This window comes from Aedes albopictus, chromosome 2 (genome assembly GCF_035046485.1).
Source record: "Aedes albopictus strain Foshan chromosome 2, AalbF5, whole genome shotgun sequence".
Taxonomy (NCBI): domain Eukaryota; kingdom Metazoa; phylum Arthropoda; class Insecta; order Diptera; family Culicidae; genus Aedes; species Aedes albopictus.
In genome coordinates, this window is record NC_085137.1 from 452,260,059 (window position 1) to 452,280,086 (window position 20,028).

General features: G+C 40.5%; 2 protein-coding genes across 2 annotated transcripts in view; one reads left to right on the forward strand and one right to left on the reverse strand.

Annotated features, from left to right (window-relative positions):
• The window catches only part of LOC134288597 (uncharacterized), a 385,031-nt gene that overhangs the window by 79,884 nt on the left and 285,119 nt on the right, over positions 1-20,028 (reverse strand). The window lies entirely within an intron of this gene.
• LOC115269198 (beta-1,4-galactosyltransferase galt-1) lies at positions 1,287-18,729 on the forward strand. The gene is made up of 7 exons (XM_029877640.2): positions 1,287-1,610; positions 1,675-1,843; positions 1,902-2,004; positions 2,066-2,272; positions 17,223-17,470; positions 17,977-18,423; positions 18,482-18,729. Exons 1-7 carry the CDS (start codon positions 1,401-1,403, stop codon positions 18,679-18,681), a joined length of 1,584 nt encoding a protein of 527 aa, XP_029733500.1. The 5' UTR covers positions 1,287-1,400; the 3' UTR covers positions 18,682-18,729.

Below are 20,028 nucleotides of genomic sequence, written 5' to 3' on the forward strand. Positions count from 1 at the left end.
CCTAGGTCTCATTCGAAAAATAATAGGTCAAAGAAACTTTAAACATAGTTTAGGTGAAACTTTTACAAAAATTTGTGTATGTAAACTTAATCTGAAGTTGTCAAATTTTCTAAAAAGAATAAAATTTAACTTAAGACAGTATCGTCTGCCAAATTTTAAGATGAGGACGGTAATATAGCCTAATTTTCTATTAACTTTCAACTGCTTTTAGAAGAGCTAAAAATTCCTGAAAATAAATATTAGATAAATCTACTATTGATGTCATCGATTAAAAGTTTAAGGCTATTTTAGTAAAACTGATTTTTTTTGATATTTTTGTCATCTTTTATTCAATAAAAGTTTTTCTTAGCTTGTTTAAAATATAATAGAAAAATATGACTCCAGAGACATTTAACTCAAATATTAATTAAAACTTATATACAAAAAATTAACGTAAATTTACCTCATGTTTTTACAAGTAGTGAAATGTGTTAGCTTTACATAACATTTTTATATCTAAAAATCATTAAATAAGTATATAACACAATTAAAGACTTGATTAATAAATTTTATTTACAATCTTTAAAATAAGCCAGAAAGAGTTAAAATTGCATAAAAGATGACAAAGATATAAACAAATCCTTTTTCCATGTTTTATTGAAGTAACCCAAACTTTTGGTCGATGACATCAATAGTAAATTAGTTTATTTTTTTTTTTCTAAACCTTTTAGCTAATGTCGACAAAAGCAGTTGAAAACTTGTAGAAAATAGGTTATATAACCGCTCTATGACACTGCCGAATTCAAATTTGTTTTAAGAAAATTTTGTATCTAAAGGTTAAGTTAAGATGCAAATATTTTTGAAAAAGTTTCTCCTCAATTTATGTTTTAAGTTTTTTTTTACTTATTATCATTTGAATGAGGCCTAGGCTCTTGAAACGAGATGTAAATAAACAGATAAATGGATCTTAAAAATGACATGTTTTGAGGGGGTGACCCTACACTTTTGATCGGGAGTGTATGGCGTGTATGTATCCAAAAAAAAAAACCTAACGCGTTCCATGCATGGCCTGCAAGTTGGCGCCGTAACGTCTTCAAACTGTGCTGCGCCATAGCACCGGATGTGAAAAGCATTATAATACATAACCAAGAGAAATGTCAAACTGTACTTCGTCGTTGTACGAATGCAGTAAACATATGGCAATCCGGCGTGTCTCAATCAAAAACGCCTTCGTCCCACATATCTCTTATCAGTCCTAGGAAAAACTTGATTCGTTATCTATCAACCGAAACCTGAACTTCGATAAAAAGCAAACCGATTCAGTTATGCGTAAACACTCGAATCCACTGCATTGAATGGGGGCTATTTGAAGTGGTGTTGTTGGTTGTACTTGTACTGTGATATATTCTACTGACGACGTAATGATTCGTTCATCGTCGGAAGAATCGGACCGTGACGGGGCGTCGTCGGAGATGCGATCCCGCATCAGATACCATCCGCTCAAGTCGCGCTCGAAAGCTTTCGTGCTGACCAGCGCGGTGTTCTCGAATACCTTCATCCGCAAGTACGGCATTTTCAGTGTGATACTGTGCCTGGGGCTGGGCTATCTATTCTACACCCGGGTGTTGTACGTAAGTTGAATGGTTTGGGGACGAACGCAGAGGGTGGAATTTGAATGATTTCTTGATTTTCCAGCAACAGTACATCTACCAAACCCTGCCTCTCTACCAAAAAAGCATCCGGTTGCGATTAGGCCACTCTGAGAATTATAGCGATCAGGTGGATCAATGGAAGCCGATTGGAGATCCCTCGGACCGCCTTCAGATCTACTCGGCCTATTTTGATCCTCGGTTGGAGATTGTTCGTGAGTGATTTTTCTTGTTGTTTTCTTGTTCAGTAATGATATTCTGATATTATTTCAGATAACTTCAGAGTTACAGAAGGAACTCTACCATTCGGCACCGTGCGCATATTCAGCATTCTTCCACTAAAAGTTAGACGCCGAGAGATCTACTGTCATTTCCGGTGAGTGAAAGTCGACGCCACTGCAATTCCAACACTTTCATTGAGCAGTTTTTGGCTTTAGGTATGCAAACAACCGGACCGTGTGGCATCGGGCCGACCAGGTGGATGCAATCCACGAAAACTTCGGAATGGAGTTCTCGGCGTCGTACGTAGTATGCAAACTGGTCGGTAACAAACATCAGGTTGATATCGAGCTTCCGGCGGAGGTTGGGTTAACGTACGACCAGGACTTGAGTGCGATGCAGCCGACAAGCTTCGTTGGGATACAGTAAGTAGATTGTACAGCCTCAATCAAAATTTGGCAGGAAAAACGGACAAAAATAGAACGGAGAATTTCCAATGCATACTTCCTATTCGCCTAAAGTTCAATGAAAGCGAAGTGCTGACAACGGCAACTTAATAAAATACGTAATATTAAAAAAAAGAAAGCAGACTGATAGCAACGAGAGGTACATTTTTGTCAATCTAGGAACATCAAAAAATGTGTGGTTACATCGGTCGGAGGTGATACTTCCGCGAAATTCTATTGCAATTAGAAGGAAATTCTCGAGAGATTGCAATGAAAATTGAGATATAATCAGCTGGTATGAAGTTGTGCAATAATTTTCAATTTCAATGGATCATAATCGAAAACTCTCGAGGAATTATGCAGAAACTTGGATGGAGTTGTCGTGCAAATCACGATCAAATTTCACAGAAATATCTAGGATCATCCCCGGAAGAAAATAATTACCGGTTGAGAGAAAAGTAATCAAAGGACAAACTTTCGAAAAAAAAATGACATATTTCCAGGCCCAAAACATGAAATAAAAACTTTGGAAATCGTTCCTACATATGGCTGAAAGCACAGTACATATTTTTAAAAGAAAAATATATAGATAGCTTCGTTGCCGGGGCCCGTAGCGTAGTGGCTACACGTTCACTTCATAAGTGGATGGTCATGGGTTCGATCCCAGCCCCGGCACTTGCAATTTTTCGTCAGTTGCTCAGTTGGAACAAGAGCCACACAGCAACATCGTGTTCATCATTCTACCATGGACAAGGTAGAAAAGTGAAAGCAGCGCAAAGGCTACCAGTTCGAATAAGAATTATGTAGTGGAATTAGAATAGAATACATTTAGGCGCTGTATAAATTGTAAGTGCAGCTGCCTAGTTGAAATCAACAAGAAAAAATATGTGAACAACGGATCACGTTCACAAAAGTTGATTGCACTCATTCAAACTTCACAATTTTCTTAAATTATGATAGAAATAAATAATTTTCCTTAAAATTTCGGCATCTATGCACCCTATTTTGCCATAGTGTACCAGTTATCCTAATCCCATAAGGAATGCATGTAAATAGTACGAAGTGGAACCGAAATTACAAAATGTGTCCATAACTGGTACAGGGTTTCCATTATTGGCACACGCCGTAATAAATACTAAAAGTGGATTTGACTCCGTTTTTATATTTTTCCTGTAATGTATGCGAACAAATCTATCATTTGACATATCGACGACATTCGTCGGTCTTCTTCTTATTTTTGTAGAAATAGTTTTCCTTAGATAGTGCGATAACTGGTACAGGCACCCTATTAGATTTTTTTATCTGTATCAACAAGATTTTTAGCCCTAGGCTAGTACATCTCGGGACCCACGCTTTACTTCCCTTCCGAAGGAAGAAACTCACATTTTGTGAGTTTGTCGGGAGTGGGATTCGATCCCAGGTCCTCAGCGTGATGGACACGTGTTCTAACCATCCAACGAGGTCCACTCCATCAAATTAGAAAATAATTATAGAGATAACTTTAAGCGTCTCATATACTGGTACGCTTGCATTGAAAGGCCTCCAATCTTGCGCTTTATTAAGATCTATTCTGGAGAAACCTCTCAATGATTATTATATAATATTATATCACGGAAGTGGCACTCTTCCTTTCTTTAAGAATTCCTTTTATGTACTTAGCACAAATTCTTCAAAAGATTTTGAAGAGAGTTCTTTCAAAACCTGTTTCTTTCTAACGTACTTCTTGAGAACTTTCACCATTATTTTATCCTAGAACTCCGCCAAAAAAAATTAAATAATTCTTCCAGGATTAATAAAAATCAAAATTTTCATAGCTAGAAAATTCTCGCAGGTTTTCCGAGAATGATTTAAGCAATAATACTTACACAAATTCCTCCATGTATTCCTTATGGCGACATTCTTGTCCATGTGTGTCTTTGAACATTTCTTCAGAAATTTCCAGTGTATCTTCTCAAGAAGTTTCTCAAGAAATTCCTCAAAAGGTTCACATTGAAATTAGTTTTTGAATTTCTTCAGGGATTCATTAACAAATTACGTCAATGGTTTCATTCGAAGTTCTTGCATGTATTTCATCCATCTTGCATGTATTTCTTTAATATTGTAGATGGAATTAATTTAGGATTATTATCAGAATTTCCTCCAGAAATTAAAAAAAATCTTCTATGAATTTCATTCGGGGTTTCTTTAAAAATTTCTTAAAAAAATTCTGGCGGATTTCTTCACAGAGATTTTCAAGAAATTCCTGTAGGGTTTTCTTAAGGAACTCGAAGGTATGCCAGGAACTCTTTTGAAAATCAATATTGTAATTTCTCCAGAGGTTCATTTAGGTATTCCTCTAGGGATGGCTTGGGATTTATGCATACCGAAGATCCCTGCAGGAACCTAGAGGTATTCTGTTAGAACATTTTCTAGTGATGCTTCAGGTAATTTCCCCTAACAATTCCAGCAGAATCTACTTTTTCTGTTCCTGGGCATTTTTAAAGATTTTTTAAAGATAATCTCCAATGAAAACCTGCAGAAAGTTCTCTACTTCTGTCAGGTTCCCAGGTATTCTGTCAAAATTTTCTTCAAAAATATTTTCTCATTTATTTTATTTCTTAAAAAAATATTTTCCGAGTAGTATTTCAAAGATTTTCATACATCAATCCCTTCAGAAATTGTCCATGAATTATTTCAAGAATTATTACGCGAATATTATGGAACCCTACAAATGCTCTTTTCAGTTCACGCTTGTCGCTCAGCTGCGAAAAATAAAACAGAACACTACAAATACACAATAAGACAACGCCACAATTCAACACTTACAACACGTATCATTAATATGATACAATACAACACAAAAACATAAATATGCCCGGTTACCCTTTTGTGTAACAATTTCCGATCGCAGGATAACGAGGTTTCATTTATTGGTTTCGGTCCATCAGTCAATCTTGGAGCAGTGTTCTATTTGGCTGAAGGTCTCCTTGGTAACAGTATTTGTTCTGTATTCATAGCTTGATTTTGTCTAGGAAAGCTAACCCTAATGGAACCATCCCGAATCGGGTTTTAATGCAAGACGGCTGCATTTTGATGTCCCTGCTAGGGAACGGTTTGCCTGTCATGCAGTCATTTGTGAAAGTATGAAACTATTTCGGTTGCTAGGGGACTGTCTTCTTGCTGAGCGATAGAAGAGCCCTATAAATGCTTATTAAATTGAGCAAGTATTCACAAGTTAAAATCGAACATACAACAGAGAAATAAAATTGGTTAATGAATTCGTCCAAATCTTCAGGATCTCCAAAAGTTTTTCCAAAGACTTCTTCAGAATATTGTTTTTTTTTTTTATTATTCTTCAATCACTTAACCTGGTTTACAGCTCTATTGTCCACCAGGGCACAGCGTGAGCGATTCCAATTGTACTTTCACTTTGTACAGCGCCCAAATGTATTCTATTCTAATTCCAAATATTCTATTCTAACTGTGCTACATTGAACTGGTTGCCGTTGCGCTGCTTTCACTTTCTACCCTATCATGGTAGAGTGATGAGCACGACAATGTTGATGTGTGGCTGTTGATTGTTCCTGTTTCCAGTCCGGTTGGGAATCCATTATGAGGTACCGTTCGCCGATGTCCATGTATCCGGGTCCGTTAGAGTCATGGGCTAAGAAGAGGGTCAGTGTCAGCTGCTCTCAGGAGGAAAGAGCAACTGACGAAAGCGCCGGGGCTGGGTAGATCCGGGGTGACCATCTGCTTATGAAGCAAACGTGTGACCAATTGCACCACGGGCCCCGGCTAGATTGAGTATTCTCCCTTGTATATTTTCAGGAATACCTCCAGAGATAACTTCTAAAGTTGCTTCCAGAAATTTATCAAGAATCTCTTTTATACAAACTTGCAGGGATTTGTTGGAAATTTATTCGAGGATACTTAAAATGTTTCTTCCAGTATTTTCTGAGCATTTTCTGGAATATAACTTCCGAGAAAAATAAAATCTCAGGAGGAGTATCTTTAATAATTCTAAAAGAAATCTCTGAACGTATTCCAAAAGATATGCCAGACGGAACCACAGGATTCTTAGAAGATTCTTAGATAAACCCTTGAATGATTTTTTGTAAGAACTCCTGAAGAAATTGTGCAAGGAATTGATGGAGGAACCCTTGGAAGAATTTCCGGATGAATCTCTATAGAATTTTCATTAAAACTTTAAAATTTATGAAAAACTTCATGGGTGAAATTTCTGAAGAAATCCCCCTAAAGAACTTCTGAAGAGTATCTAGAAATATTTTTGAAAGAATCCCAGAAAAGGCATGAACGAATCTGAGAAAGAATCCCTGAAGAAATTTCTGGTACAAATATCAGGAAGTACTCTTTAAAGAATATAGGAATATCTGAAGAAATCCAAGGGAAAATCTTGCAGAAATCCTCTAATAAAGTTCTTTGGGGATTTTCTGACAGTATTCCTAGAACAATCTGTGGGCGTATTTCCGAAGGAATACATGTTCCTAGTGATACTTCTAGATCTATCCCTAAAATAAAAACTTTTGAGACATGTCTTGAAGAATTCTCGTAGAAAAATCTACAAAATATTGCACAATAAATTCCTTAAAGAATTCGTCGAAAAATTGTAAGAGTTTACCTTAAGGTAAAACATCAAGTACATAATCCCAGTGCTATTTTGCATACAAACCTTAGAGGCTTTGCTAACTTCCAAAAATGTGGCAAAAGCTGGAGGGAAACGACGCGCAGGGCATCTTCTGTGAAAGCCGGACAGCAACCCTGCAAAGCTGGTATTTGCTAGAGATCCGGATGGTAAAAGAAGACCTGGAAAGGTGGGTGGATCAGCTGCAGAACGATCTGGCAAATTTGGGACGTGGCCGAGGATGGAGGACTGTAGCTAGGAACCGAGTGTTGTGGCGAGGAATTGTTGATTCTGCTTTATATCAATTGTGATGTAACGCATGCCTTCGAAATTATTCCCAAATATTCTTCTAGCAGTATGAATAGTCTTTTTTTTTTCCTTCTAAACCATAGGGGGATAAATCTGCTCAACAGACACCCTAACAGGAAGGTGAGGGTAGTGTGGGGTTAAGGCCGTCTTCTACAACACTAGTAAAAGCCAGGACTACTCTCTCCTCGACCCACTAAAACACATTCCTATGGTCGCCAAACCCTACGTCTCTCCGGAACCACCAAGAAGGTATTGCTTCAGAGAGGGGCTAGTGCATATCGCACCCACAAGGTTAGCTGCCGTAGCCTAGCAGCAACGAACATCGATGACTCGCTCTGGAGAGTCCATCACGGTAGCATGCTGGCGCTTTGCCAGTTTCCCGAGTGGTCCTCGCCACTCCCTTTGTCCTCGGAAGGCGGGCAGGGTCAACCCCGCCCGCGCCCAACTGCTTAGCAGACATCAAGAACTGATGCCCACGTGCAATCCGATCTGACCTGCCCGCAAAGGAAGGGTATCACTACCCTTCAGGCCCTATCAGATGCACCCGTAGGTTGCAGACAGCAGGGTCTCACCTACCCCGACCCTTGCCGGGGACCCCTTTCCAACCGCGGGCTCGGATCCAACCCAATAGACCGACGCCACGACAGCACCGCTACCGGGACTTCCTCTCCGCGGCCACTTAATCGCTGTAAGGGTCGAACACGACCGCAGGGCACCGGTATGACCTACGAAGCCGACTCCGAACCCCTGGACCACCTCTTGTACTGCATCTGGACTAGCCATTCTCCGAGTCCACGCGCCACCTCCTCTGTAGCTCAAAGACGATATGGGTGATAGCCGTTGAAACGGCATTCCAGCTAACCTCATCCCTACACATCCTCTGGACCAAGTTGTCCGGAGTTGTATCCTCCCCGCATGTGGCAAGCATGCGGTCACGCATTGTGCGAAAACGCGGGCACACGAACAAAACGTGTTCCGTCGTTTCCTCTAAACCATTGCACATTGGGCATTCGGGAGAATCCGCATGCCCGAAACGGTGTAGATACTGTCGGAAGCAACCATGACCTGTAAGGACCTGTGTCAGGTGGAATGTAACTTCCCCATGGCGCCTATTAATCCAACTATCTACCCTCGGTATCAACCTATGGGTCCACCTTCCTGCGGTGGAACTGTCCCACGCGCGCTGCCATTTGACCATGGAGGCCATCCTGGCAGTCCTGCGTATGCCTCTTGTGCCGCGCATTTCGAAGCACTCCATATCCTCACTGATAAGAATGCTGATAGGCACCATACCAGTAATGGCGCAGAGAGCGTCGTGTGACACGGTACGGTACGCGCTCGCAACCCTCAGGCACATAAGCATGTAAGTACTTTTCAGCTTCCGTCGGTAGCATTTAGTACTTAGGGGCTGTTCATAAACCACGTAGACCAAATTTTGGCCATCTCAGACCCCCCCCTCCCCCCTCGTAGACTTTTGTCCATACAAAATTTTTGAAATTTGTATGGAGCGTAGACTTTGGCCAGACCCCCCCCCTCCCCCAAAAAGTCTACGTGGTTTATGAACGGCCCCTTAGCGCGGTGCCCCACGCCGGGCCGCCATACCTAAGTATGGACGTAGCAACACTAGCCAGAAGCTTGCGCTTACTGGCGTACACCGCAGAGCTATTGGACATAATCCGGGACAGTGCCGCACACTGGGGCAGAACGCAGTTATGGACAGACAAAACCTCTAGTGCTTTGGATATCCATCCTAGAGGTTTGGTGTCTTTAGAGAAGTGTCTTGTAAGAGTTTTGACTAAAACCTGGTAACTCAATAATTGATCTAGATAAGTTGCAACTGATCTAGATCAGTTTTAGCCTTTTATAGAAGCGTCATAGAAGAAAACTTTCTACTGCAAAGTTGTTTATTCTGATATTTTTGACATTTCTTCCGAAGACACTTATACTCTATAATGCACACGAAAGGCACAGTGGGCTACTTTACTGAAAAAGTCGAAAAAAATCGATTTTGATCAATATTTTGAAGTAAAAAAATCAGAAAAAAAAATTCGAACGTTAGGTTAGCAAAACTATGTAAGAAAAAGATTATTCCATAACAAAAACTTACATAATCACGGAAATTGGAGGTTTTTCTTATTTAAATAACAAAAAAGAGGTGATTTACAATTTATTTAATAACTCATGAAGCAGCAGGCGAAGGCAGCTAATTGTTTGGCCAAAACATGTCAATACCACTAGCATCGATACAGTGGGGAAAGAAAAGTGGGGTAACTCGGGGCTTTTGCTATATACTAGTATGAAATCATCTCTAAAATAAATAAAAATTAGCAATTGAGGCCATTTTTTTAAAAACCTATCATGATGGAAAACAATTTTTTGGATTATTTTTTGCTGCCTGGAGAATTTTTGTGATGAAGCACATTTTTAATAAAATTGGTTTGGCGTTTTTTAGATCAATATGTTCCTTATGAATGTATATCTAGATTTTTATTGAGAGGGACCTCAAGTAATAATATTTTTGTATATATATACTCATATAATAGCGGAAGGTGGTGAAACCAATTCTATGTGTTCGACTATCTTAGAGCATATGCCTGATAAACGTAGCGAGAGAGCAATGTAACATATCGAGATTTTTTGCTGCAGTTCACAGATTGAAGTTATCGTAAAATATATTATATACTGATAACACTGCGCAACATTTTTTTGTCTCAAGAGCAAACTTATGTGTCTCCGAAGGATTTTGGGCTGCTGAATCCGAATCCGGGCTCAGATTTGCTCTAACAAGTCACAATTTTGAGCTATACCTCAATTTATAGGGCAAAATATGCGATTTTGGCCTTTTTTGACTGCAAGCCATCAAGCTTGGAAATATTTTTTTTAAGCAATCAAAAGGTTAATTGGTCAATTAACATCTAAATTAACGACTCATGCAAACTATTTCGCTTTACCTAATCAAATTTGAAAGATTTTTCTTATAAATTTTTGCTAACCTAACGTTCGAATTCTTTTTTCTGATTTTTTTTACTTCAAAATATTGATCAAAATCGATTTTTTTCGACATTTTCAGTAAAGCAGCCCACTGTGCCTTTCGTGTGCATTATAGAGTATAAGTGTCTTCGGAAGAAATGACAAAAATATCAGAATGAACAACTTTGCCGAAGAAAGTTTTCTTCTATGACGCTTCTATAAAAGGCTAAAACTGATCTAGATCAGTTGCAACTAGATCAATTATTGAGTTACCAGGTTTTAGTCAAAACTCTTACAAGACACTTCTCTAAAGACACCAAACCTCTAGGATGGATATCCAAAGCACTAGAGGTTTTGTCTGTCCATAACTGCGTTCTGCCCCAGTGTGTGCCGCAATATCTGTGGAGGCTCTTTTACAGGTATAATCGACGTGGCTACCGAAGGTAAGCTTATCGTCGATCATCACGCCCAAGTGTTTGACGGAGCGCTTTGACAGGATAGTGCACTCTTCTACACTGATCTCCGTCTGCTGCTCCGACTTCCGGTTGTTAACAACCGTCACCTCTGTCTTGCGGCCCAAACAACCAGTAATCGTATAAGATGTTGCATACGATGATAAAGTGGAGGCCATATGCGTGCATGCTTCCATTTAGGCGCATGTAAAATGTACGCATATCGCCTCCACTTTATCATCTTATGCAACATCTTATACGATCACTGGTTGACTGGGGGGATACCTGAGGTTATGTGAAAGCACTTCCGACCCACTTCCGTGTCGTAAACTAGTACGCGATTCTGAAAGTAGCTTTCGAGAATCTTGTACAAGTACTCCGGTATCCGGCAATAGCAGACCAGCTGGCGCTATTAAACGCATTCCTTACATCCAGAGTCACTACCGCGCAGAAGCGGATTCATCTCCTCTTAGGCTCGAGTGCTTTCTCGGCGGTTTTTGTAACCGAGAAGATAGCGTCTACGGTGGACCTCCCCTTGCGGAAGCCGTACTGGTTGCTCGAAAGACCATTTTCGCCCTCAGTGAACCTCAACATTCTATTAAGGATGATCTTTTCGAGCACCTTCCCCACCGTGTCAATCAAGCATATTGGTCTATATGCCGACGGGTCTCCGGGTGGTTTCCCCGCCTTTGGCAATAGTACCAGGCTTTTAAGGCCAGGTTCGGAACTCCGTTCGGACCTGGGACTTAGCTATCCCCGCAAGTTCCACATCGGTGACCCTCTCCTCATCGCCAGCCCAGTCCCTGGCTGTCCTACGAAAGGAGGCCAAGGACTATGATCATGACGTGGAAAAAGTCCTCCAATGATCCCCTCCAACATCTCTGGAGATTGCTCTGTAGGAGCCATCACACCTCTCGTCTTGGCCATAACGATCCTGTAGGCGTCACCCCACGGGTTCGTGTTGGCACTCTGACAGAGACCCTCAAAGCAGGCCTTTTTGCTTGCTCTTATCTCGGTCTTAAGCGCGGCTTTTGCAGCGGCGAACACCACCCGCCGCACACTGGAGTAACAGGGTCCAATTCATGGCCAAAAGGTTTCAACACGTTTTTATGGTGTATTATGTATGTACTAGCGATAATATTGTGAATTTAGATATTGAGGAAGCATTTTGGATCATAAATAGCCATATTAATCCACTTAAAGGCTAGACATGATTTCTTATAACCTTTCCAAGGACAACGTTTATTTTCACCTCCAAAAATCGCTTGAAGCATCGAACATTTTTATTTGACAACAGAGAACTGAAAAATAATTATATTTCCATGAAAAATATTGTTTGGAAACAAGGACCACCTCGTTTCATAGAAATTCTCCTAGAAGTGTGAGAGAAATTCAATTATTTTATAAGTGTAGATAACGTGTTTATGTCTTCAGCAAAGTTGTAAGGAGTGTCATAATTGGGAAACTTGTTGAACAATTGTTCTATCTTCACAATTTTTGGGAATATGGGCCGTTATTTTTGAACGGACCCTTAAACTCAGTTTAAATGTTGTACCTTTTCTAGATATTTTGGGAATCACATTTTCATTTTGGGGTAACTTTTATAGTGCCCTGGAAAACACATCAAAACTCAAAAAATAATCATGGATTGAAATTTTAGGAGTTTGAACATGATGATAGAAGACGTGTGGAATATATCAGTTTCAATTTTTCTATTAAAACATGGCATTTCAACACAACTTTATACATAAAAGTAAGTTCGTAGAATACTGAGTGAAAAACTCAATGAGTTTAGCTATAAAAAGCAATATTTATCTGAAAATATTTTCTTAACGGTGCATCAACATATGATTACATGCTACAAATAGTGAGCTCTTTATTTCAGTTGTTTTTGGTTTTTTTATAACAAATTTTGAACACAACAGTTCTAGCTACATTAGATTACTACTGCATTGCATACATTTAGGCGTTTATCGGTGTAGAGTAATGCGGGGCAAAAGTTCGCACCTAACAGACTTCACAAAATAACTATTGAACGAAAAGAAAATAATATCGTTTTTCTTCGTTAAACGGATCCTTATCATGTTGCCTTCAAAACGTAGTACTAGATTATTTCGCGTTCCATTTGTAGTTTTAGTAATACAATTTTTAAAACAAGTACTCCAATGCGAACTTTTGCCCCATAGTGGGGGCAAAAGTTCGCATTATGCGGGGCAAAAGTTCGCACCTTGCACAGGGTAGTTTGTTGGTGTGATGTTCATTTATTTCATGTTAATTCATGTTCATCTTTTCATTCTAGCCATGAAATCTGTTTCTTTCTGTTCTTAGAATTACGACCCAACTGGAATACGACCTGGTGTTCAGCTTTTGTATAGAGTATGTTTTATGAAGACTTCCACAACTATTAACTAAGAGCTGTCCTTTACAGCGTTACTGAAGTTTTCAAAATACATTGTGAGGTAAACATAGAGATACGTGTTGAACAAAATACATGAAAAAAAATCAAATATGCAGCAAAACTGTTGACCGGGGCTGTTATCGAACCTTGTCCTCGTCAGTATGGTGAAGGACTATAACTGTGAATTTACAAACTAAGCTATGAAAGACCCCGGTAAAGTAGATGAACAAAAGACCTTCAGAAACATACGAAACAAACATGACGAGGATGACGAAGAAAATGTTTTAAAATGTTTTTTAGCCATTTTTTATTTATTAATTTAAATGCGTGAACATAATGTTTGCCTTACAATCAATCTTCTTACAAAACTAAGTTCAGACTTTCTGTCGCACAGATTTCTGGGTACATACTACTCATATTATGCATATGTAGTAGTTTCTATACGATATTATCATTGCTTTAAAGATTCTGTAAGTATATTGATGTACTAGACTCAGAAATCTAGTGCGAACTTTTGCCCCACAGCTACTGCGAACTTTTGCCCCACTGTCGAGGTTTTAACAATGTCCCTTCCTGCAAGAAGCACTAGTAGTTTATTGTTTATTCGAGTGCACCTCGCGAACTACTATGGAATAACGATTCTCCGACATAAAGAGGTTATGAGATTCTTCTTCTTCCTGTTACTACAAATTCTTATTCCAAAAGCTCCAAAAATTCTATCAAAACCCCTAAAAACACATTTTTTCGCGTAACTCTGCCAAACCATAACGAAATTGTTCCAAATTTTATTGACCAGTAGCTGACCTGATTATGTGTCGAACCCATGCAGATTTGTTTGGGTTCTTAAATCGTGCTCAGAAAAAGACCCACTGCGAACTTTTGCCCCGTGCGAACTTTTGCCCCGCATTACTCTATGGAGATTTCTGCTCAAATTCACTGAATTAATTCCATTTGACACATTTTGTTAAGAGATAGAAGAATAGATTTGCATTCTGCTATGATTCTATCTACCGAGAATAAGTGGCCGTTCATTGAAAAAGCAGTCGAAACGAAGTTGCTTTTTCGAAATTAAACCTAAATTGTAACTAAAAATTAGTTAAAAAGGTGTAAATTTCAAAATGATTTATTTTTTCGTCTGGTACTTTCTGGTACCCGTTCTCTTGCGATTCACAAAGGATATGCTTCATATTTTATTGTATTTTTACCCAGATCGCGGAATGCTGCAGAATCTGAAAACTTTTTGAATGCTGAAAATGGTTCAAAATTGACAAAAACATGATTTTGAAAACTCTTCTGTAAGAGAGCAAAACAAATGAAACCAGGTGAAGTTTTTTGTTTAAATGATACACCCTTATCAGGAGAATTGTGTTACATACTCAGTTTATTTTTTCAAATTGTCAATATTTCGATAATTGAAGATCTTGCGATGAGTTATGATGCAAAAGAAAAAACCAGTAGAGAAAATCATCAAATTTCGGCATTTATTCTTAAAAAAATATGCATCCCAAAGTATTTTAATGATTGCCACATGATGAAGCATTACTTCATTTATCTTTAAAAAATATTAGACTCTGGAAAACCCTGAAAAAATATTTTCGGCTTATGGCCAGGAATTTGGCCCATTTACGCCTGTGTGCGCCGTTCGTTTCGCTTTTCCTCTGATCGTGCTCGCTGCATCCGCCGCCGTCGCCGTCTGCATCCGTGCATCATCCAGCTCGTCGCCGTCTAAACCGATTAAGTTTCGCTCACGGCGGAGCGCCTCCCTAAATACCTCTTTGTCGAAGTATGATGTCTTCCACCTGCGAGGGCTTGGCCTTGGCCTAGCCGCCTGTTCTTCAATCCGCTGTCTGCTGTTGTTGTAGTCGATACTGTAGCGAACCGCCAGGTGGTCGCTGTGAGTGTAGCCATCATCTACTCTCCAGTTCGGACTACTTGTTAGGCCAGGACTACAAAAGGTTACGTCAATAATTGACTCCGCTCTGTTTCGACTATAGGTACTCTTGGTACCGACGTTAGCCAAGTCGACATCTAAGATGGCCAGTGTTTCTAGCAGGATCTGACCCCGCTGGTTCGTGAAACGGCTTCCCCATTCCACAGCCCAGGCATTAAAGTCACCCGCTATTACCACCGGCCTTCGCCCTGTTAGCACGGTCGTTAAGCGGTCCAGCATTTGCGTGAACCGCTCGATCGGCCACCGCGGAGGCGCATAACAGCTACAGAAGAAGACCCCGTTACTTTGGCGACCACGAAGCCCTCATAGGTAGTAGACACCAACTCCTGCACGGGGTATTTACCCGTCGTCCATATCGCCGCCATTTTCCTGGTCCCATCCGAGACCCAGTTGCCGTTGCCGGCGGGTACTCGGTATGGGTCCGAAATGATGGCGATATCCGTCTCCCACTCAGAAACCGCCTGACAGAGCAGTTGCTGAGCCGCATCACAGTGGTTCAGGTTCAGCTGCGTTACCTGCACTGTGATTTGTTGTTAACTGCGGCTTTCTTGAAGGCCGGGCACCCTGGACCACCCATCGGATGTCTGTTTTTCGAGGATTTCCCGGTACAGATCATGCAGATGGGCGGACTCATGCAGCTTTGGGCCTTATGACCTTCAGCGCCGCATCGCCTACACAGTTTGCGCCTGTCGGGGCCTTTGCAGTCCCACGACTTGTGTCCTGGTTCCAGACACCTGAAGCAAACCTCTGGTGGCTCGTGGAATGTCAGGTGACATACACACCAGCCCACCTTTCTACTCCCTACTTTAACGGACTTTTTAACATCCGCCACAGGTAGCTGAACCAAAGCTATCTGTGTCCCTGCTGGCCCTTTCCGTAGCTTAACGGCTGCGGCGGCCACCTGCACATCGCACTGTTGCCGCAGTGCCGTGACGAGCTCTTCCACTTCGGTGATCTCGTCAATGTCCTTGACCTTCAGAGTCGCCTCATGTGTCAGAGCCCTCACCTGCACACCCTCACCAAGGATCTCTTCTGCCAGCCTCTTATAGGCGGCGCCCTTGTGCTCCTTCTGGCGCTTCAGTATGAATAGTCTGAACGAATTCAAAGGTTATACTCTTGGAAGAAGTGCAATAATACGTGAAAAAACGTAGGCAGCAAAGAACTAGTCGCAGCTTAAAACTTACAAGAAAAAAATGGAATTCCTTTAGGAAAAACCTATATGAAAGTTTTGCAAGTTCATAGAAAATTTTCCAGAATAAATTATTATAATACAATGCAGAGTGCATTTATTAATTCAAGTGTTAATAAATGCACTTTGCAAAAATAAAAATATTGAGAAAATTGCTGAAACATTTAGGAATTTTAAATGAAAAGAAGCAATACGATGAAGAATTCTGTATAGAAAATATCCATTGGCTACTGGCGGAACTTCCGGAGAAATTCGCTGAAGGAATTTCAAGCAATTAATTCTTGGAGGAACATCCAGAAGAACTCGATAGAGAAAATCTTGTGGAACTTTTAGAAGAAATTCTGAAAAAATCCATTTATAGATGAAAATTTAGTTACGAGATCAAAAAAAAAATCACGCAGGGAAAGACTACTAGTTAAGTTATCATTTCTTAACTTCTTAACAGGTGCGTACTACGATCGAAAGAAAATGACTTCTTGATATTTGAGAGAAAATTATTTAAAAAAATACCTCTACAGTCAAACTTCTATTAAGGTAGAATCCATCGAGGTAAAATCTATTCAGGCAACGTTACCTAAATAGAATTAGGTTGTGTCCAGAACAGTACTAGTACTAGTAGATTAGGTATAAGGTTGGTTTACTGGAAAGAAAAAGTGAGTGGAGTTTAAAAAAAAAAGACAATTACACCGTCTTCGACCTTGCGGCCTCTACAGACTGAACATTACTAACATTCGACAACGGACAACACATATAACACCTGAAACACAAGCCTGAAACGAACAGTATTTTTTCCTACGATTGCAAGAATCCTAATTGAAAAGCCTATTTCAAGGTCCCAGCTGTTCACTCTCTCACCACACCCTCTATACCTTTTATCTAAACAAAACAGTAGAGAAATAAAAATGCACAAGAAAGGCCCCCAGCGGGCAAGATAATTGTCGGCAATTTGCTCTTTATCCGGAGTCACTCCCCCCATATTCACGTCTTCTTCCTCCCTGCAAACGTTACACCATTTCACTTACCAACCGTTTAATTCCAGCTATCCCAGCCGGCACCAGGACTTTCTGCTCCGCACGCCGCCCCGCCGGAAGTTGGCCATCTGCGTCGGGCCGGCCCATCACAATTACAGCAACGCGGCACGGATCGTCGAGTTCGTCGAGTACTGGCAACTGCTCGGGGCCGAACGGTTCTACTTCTACAATAAATCCGTCACGGCCGAGGTGGACCGGGTGATGAGTTACTACCGGGAGCGAAACGTGGTCGAGGTACTCCAGTGGAACCTGGAGGGTGAGTGCGGTGATGGTTGGTGCGATGGACCTTTTCAATTGCAGTGCCAAGTGTTTTGAAAACAATTAGATTTTGACTTTTTGAGATTACCAATTGGCGATTGCTTTCTCATTATTACTATTCAACAAATCGTCGAAGTGCTCCTTCCACCTAACTGTCACCATTCAGTACATGTTCTTCCTGGTCATTGCACATAGCCGGCACTGATGTAGTATTATATCGCACACCTTTGACAGGTGCATAAAATCTCCGCATATCGTTTCTTTCCTTACTCTCCTGCGTTTGAGCAATTGCACTATCTTTGTGCTGCTGTTTCTTGATGAAGTTAATTCGTTTCATTATTTATATCAACTATTTTCAATTTCTGTTAAGGAATTGATTTTATTTGTTTTTGTTTTATTGTTACTTAGATAATTATCAGCATACTCAAAAACAATGCACATTTCGAGAGATTTTCTTTTTCCAAATAATACAAAAATAACTCTTTGACCTACTGTGCATTATAGGATACGAATTCGAAAAGGATCTGCGCTACGAGGGAATTTTCGCTGCCCTGAACGATTGCCTTTACCGGGCAACGCTAGTGGGAGATTTCCACTACACAGCTCTGGTGGATTTCGACGAATTCCTTCTCCCGCTGAGGGTAATAGTGCCGAAAAACAACGATACCACCGCAGCCGTCGCCGAGGAAGAAACGCTGGTCCAATATTTGGATCGCCAGGGGCGTTTCGATGTCCATTCGTTCAACTTTGAGGCGGTATTTTTCTACGGATTTTACGAGGAAGATTTTTCCAAGTTACCGCCCGGGTGGGCAAACAATACTTATTTATACACTCAGTTCCGGACTATGCGGACCAAGAAGCCACTGATGCATCACAATCGGAGCAAGTACGTGGCCGTCGGGAGAAACGTCATCGAAGCGGGCAATCATTTTGTGTGGCGAGCGATGAGAGGTGAGTTCGAAATACCTACTGGAAAATAATGTTTCATTTTTACTTTGTATTCCTTTAGACACCAACGAGTATCGGGTCCCAGAAACGGAAGGTCTACTGTTTCACTATCGGGACCTCTGCATCGGATATGGCTGTGAAACGTACGTGGAAGATACGAGTGCCCGTCGATTTGGCAACGAAATTCAACACTCCGTAGACAACGTTTGCCAACAGCTGTTTCCCGAAACGGGCGGAGTTTGTCCTTTGGGCGATGATTAATTGAGTTTAAGTGAGTTCAATAAACACATTCATGAAAACGAATACAAATGTATAATAACTCTTTTCTGTTCTGAAATATCCGCAAAAGTTCAATACATATGGTCCGTCAATCACGAATCGCGATGCGAGATAAGACACAACCACAAGTGTTGTGTCTTACCTCGTGTCGCGATTCTTGACTGTATGATTGTGTGGCTTCGTGGCCATGCGGCGAGTGTCACCAAGTATTCAATCACATCGTGCTGGGAAGCGCGGGTTCAATTCCCACCGCATCTGCTTTCGGCTGTGCCACTATGCGTTCTAAGAGCGAATAGCTCACTGGCAGCATTAAACGTGCCCGAGTGTTTTTTTTTGTTCTTACATTAGCAATAAGTACACAAATTGACAGTGTTGGCCTGTACCTATTTTGAAATTGTTGTTTGTCTTAACACCACCCTGTTATTCAAAAGAAAATGCTTTGAGAACTTTGGTCGTGGTCCTCACAGATATTTGGTATAGTTTTACCCTCTTACTTAAAAAAACAACATACAGTATTTGCTAGAAAAATTTACAAAAAAAACCCTAATTAATCCACCTAGCGGTGATGGCACCTTTCTCGTGCCTTCGAAACCCCATTTCAATAAAATTCAAGCGAAATGTTGATGTATATCGCACTTTGATAGAATTAACAGAAATCCATTTCATGATACCAGAAATCATATCGTTTATCTGGCTTTTAATGTATGAGGCTAAAACTCTTAAGAAAAAGACGCTCTCTTGAATTTGAAGCCGCCATTTAGGATTAAAGATTGCCGTCTTGGATTTTCTGGTCGCCATTTTTGGCGTCCAGGCATCTTCGCTACGAAAAATATACTTCATTAAACAGCCGCCATCTTGAATTTGGAACCGCCATCTTGGATTTTGGACCACCATCTTGGATGTTATAGTCGCCATTTTTGGAATCCAGACATCATCCCCATACCAAATATACCAATAATGCATTGTTTCAGGCTCTAAACAGCCGCGATATTGAATTCGGAGCCGCTATCTTAAATTTTAGATCGCCATTTTGGATATCCTGATCGCCAATTTGGACTCTGGAAGTCTTCCCCATACCAAATATATCAATATTGCATGGTTTAAGAGTCGAAAACTAAACCAATAGATTCCAAGATCTTTTTGGTAGCAAATTTAATAATCTTTCAAATGCGATAAGTTTGACCATTTTCAAGTTATAGCCAGCTTGAGACAAGCAAAGTCAAAAACATGTAAAGTTCAATTACTACGTAACGGTTGAGATTTGACCATATGCGTAAAACATTTTTTTTTTCACCGGTCTGAACCTGTTTGCTTACTAACGTTCATAAG

Excerpts from the sequence above, each read along its gene's own strand:
- LOC115269198 (XM_029877640.2), top strand. The coding sequence starts at position 1,401 with ATGATTCGTTCATCGTCGGAAGAATCGGACCGTGACGGGGCGTCGTCG. Across the intron at positions 17,471-17,976 it reads ACTCCAGTGGAACCTGGAGG|GATACGAATTCGAAAAGGAT; the intron begins GTGAGTGCGGTG and ends TGTGCATTATAG. Across the intron at positions 18,424-18,481 it reads TGTGTGGCGAGCGATGAGAG|ACACCAACGAGTATCGGGTC; the intron begins GTGAGTTCGAAA and ends GTATTCCTTTAG.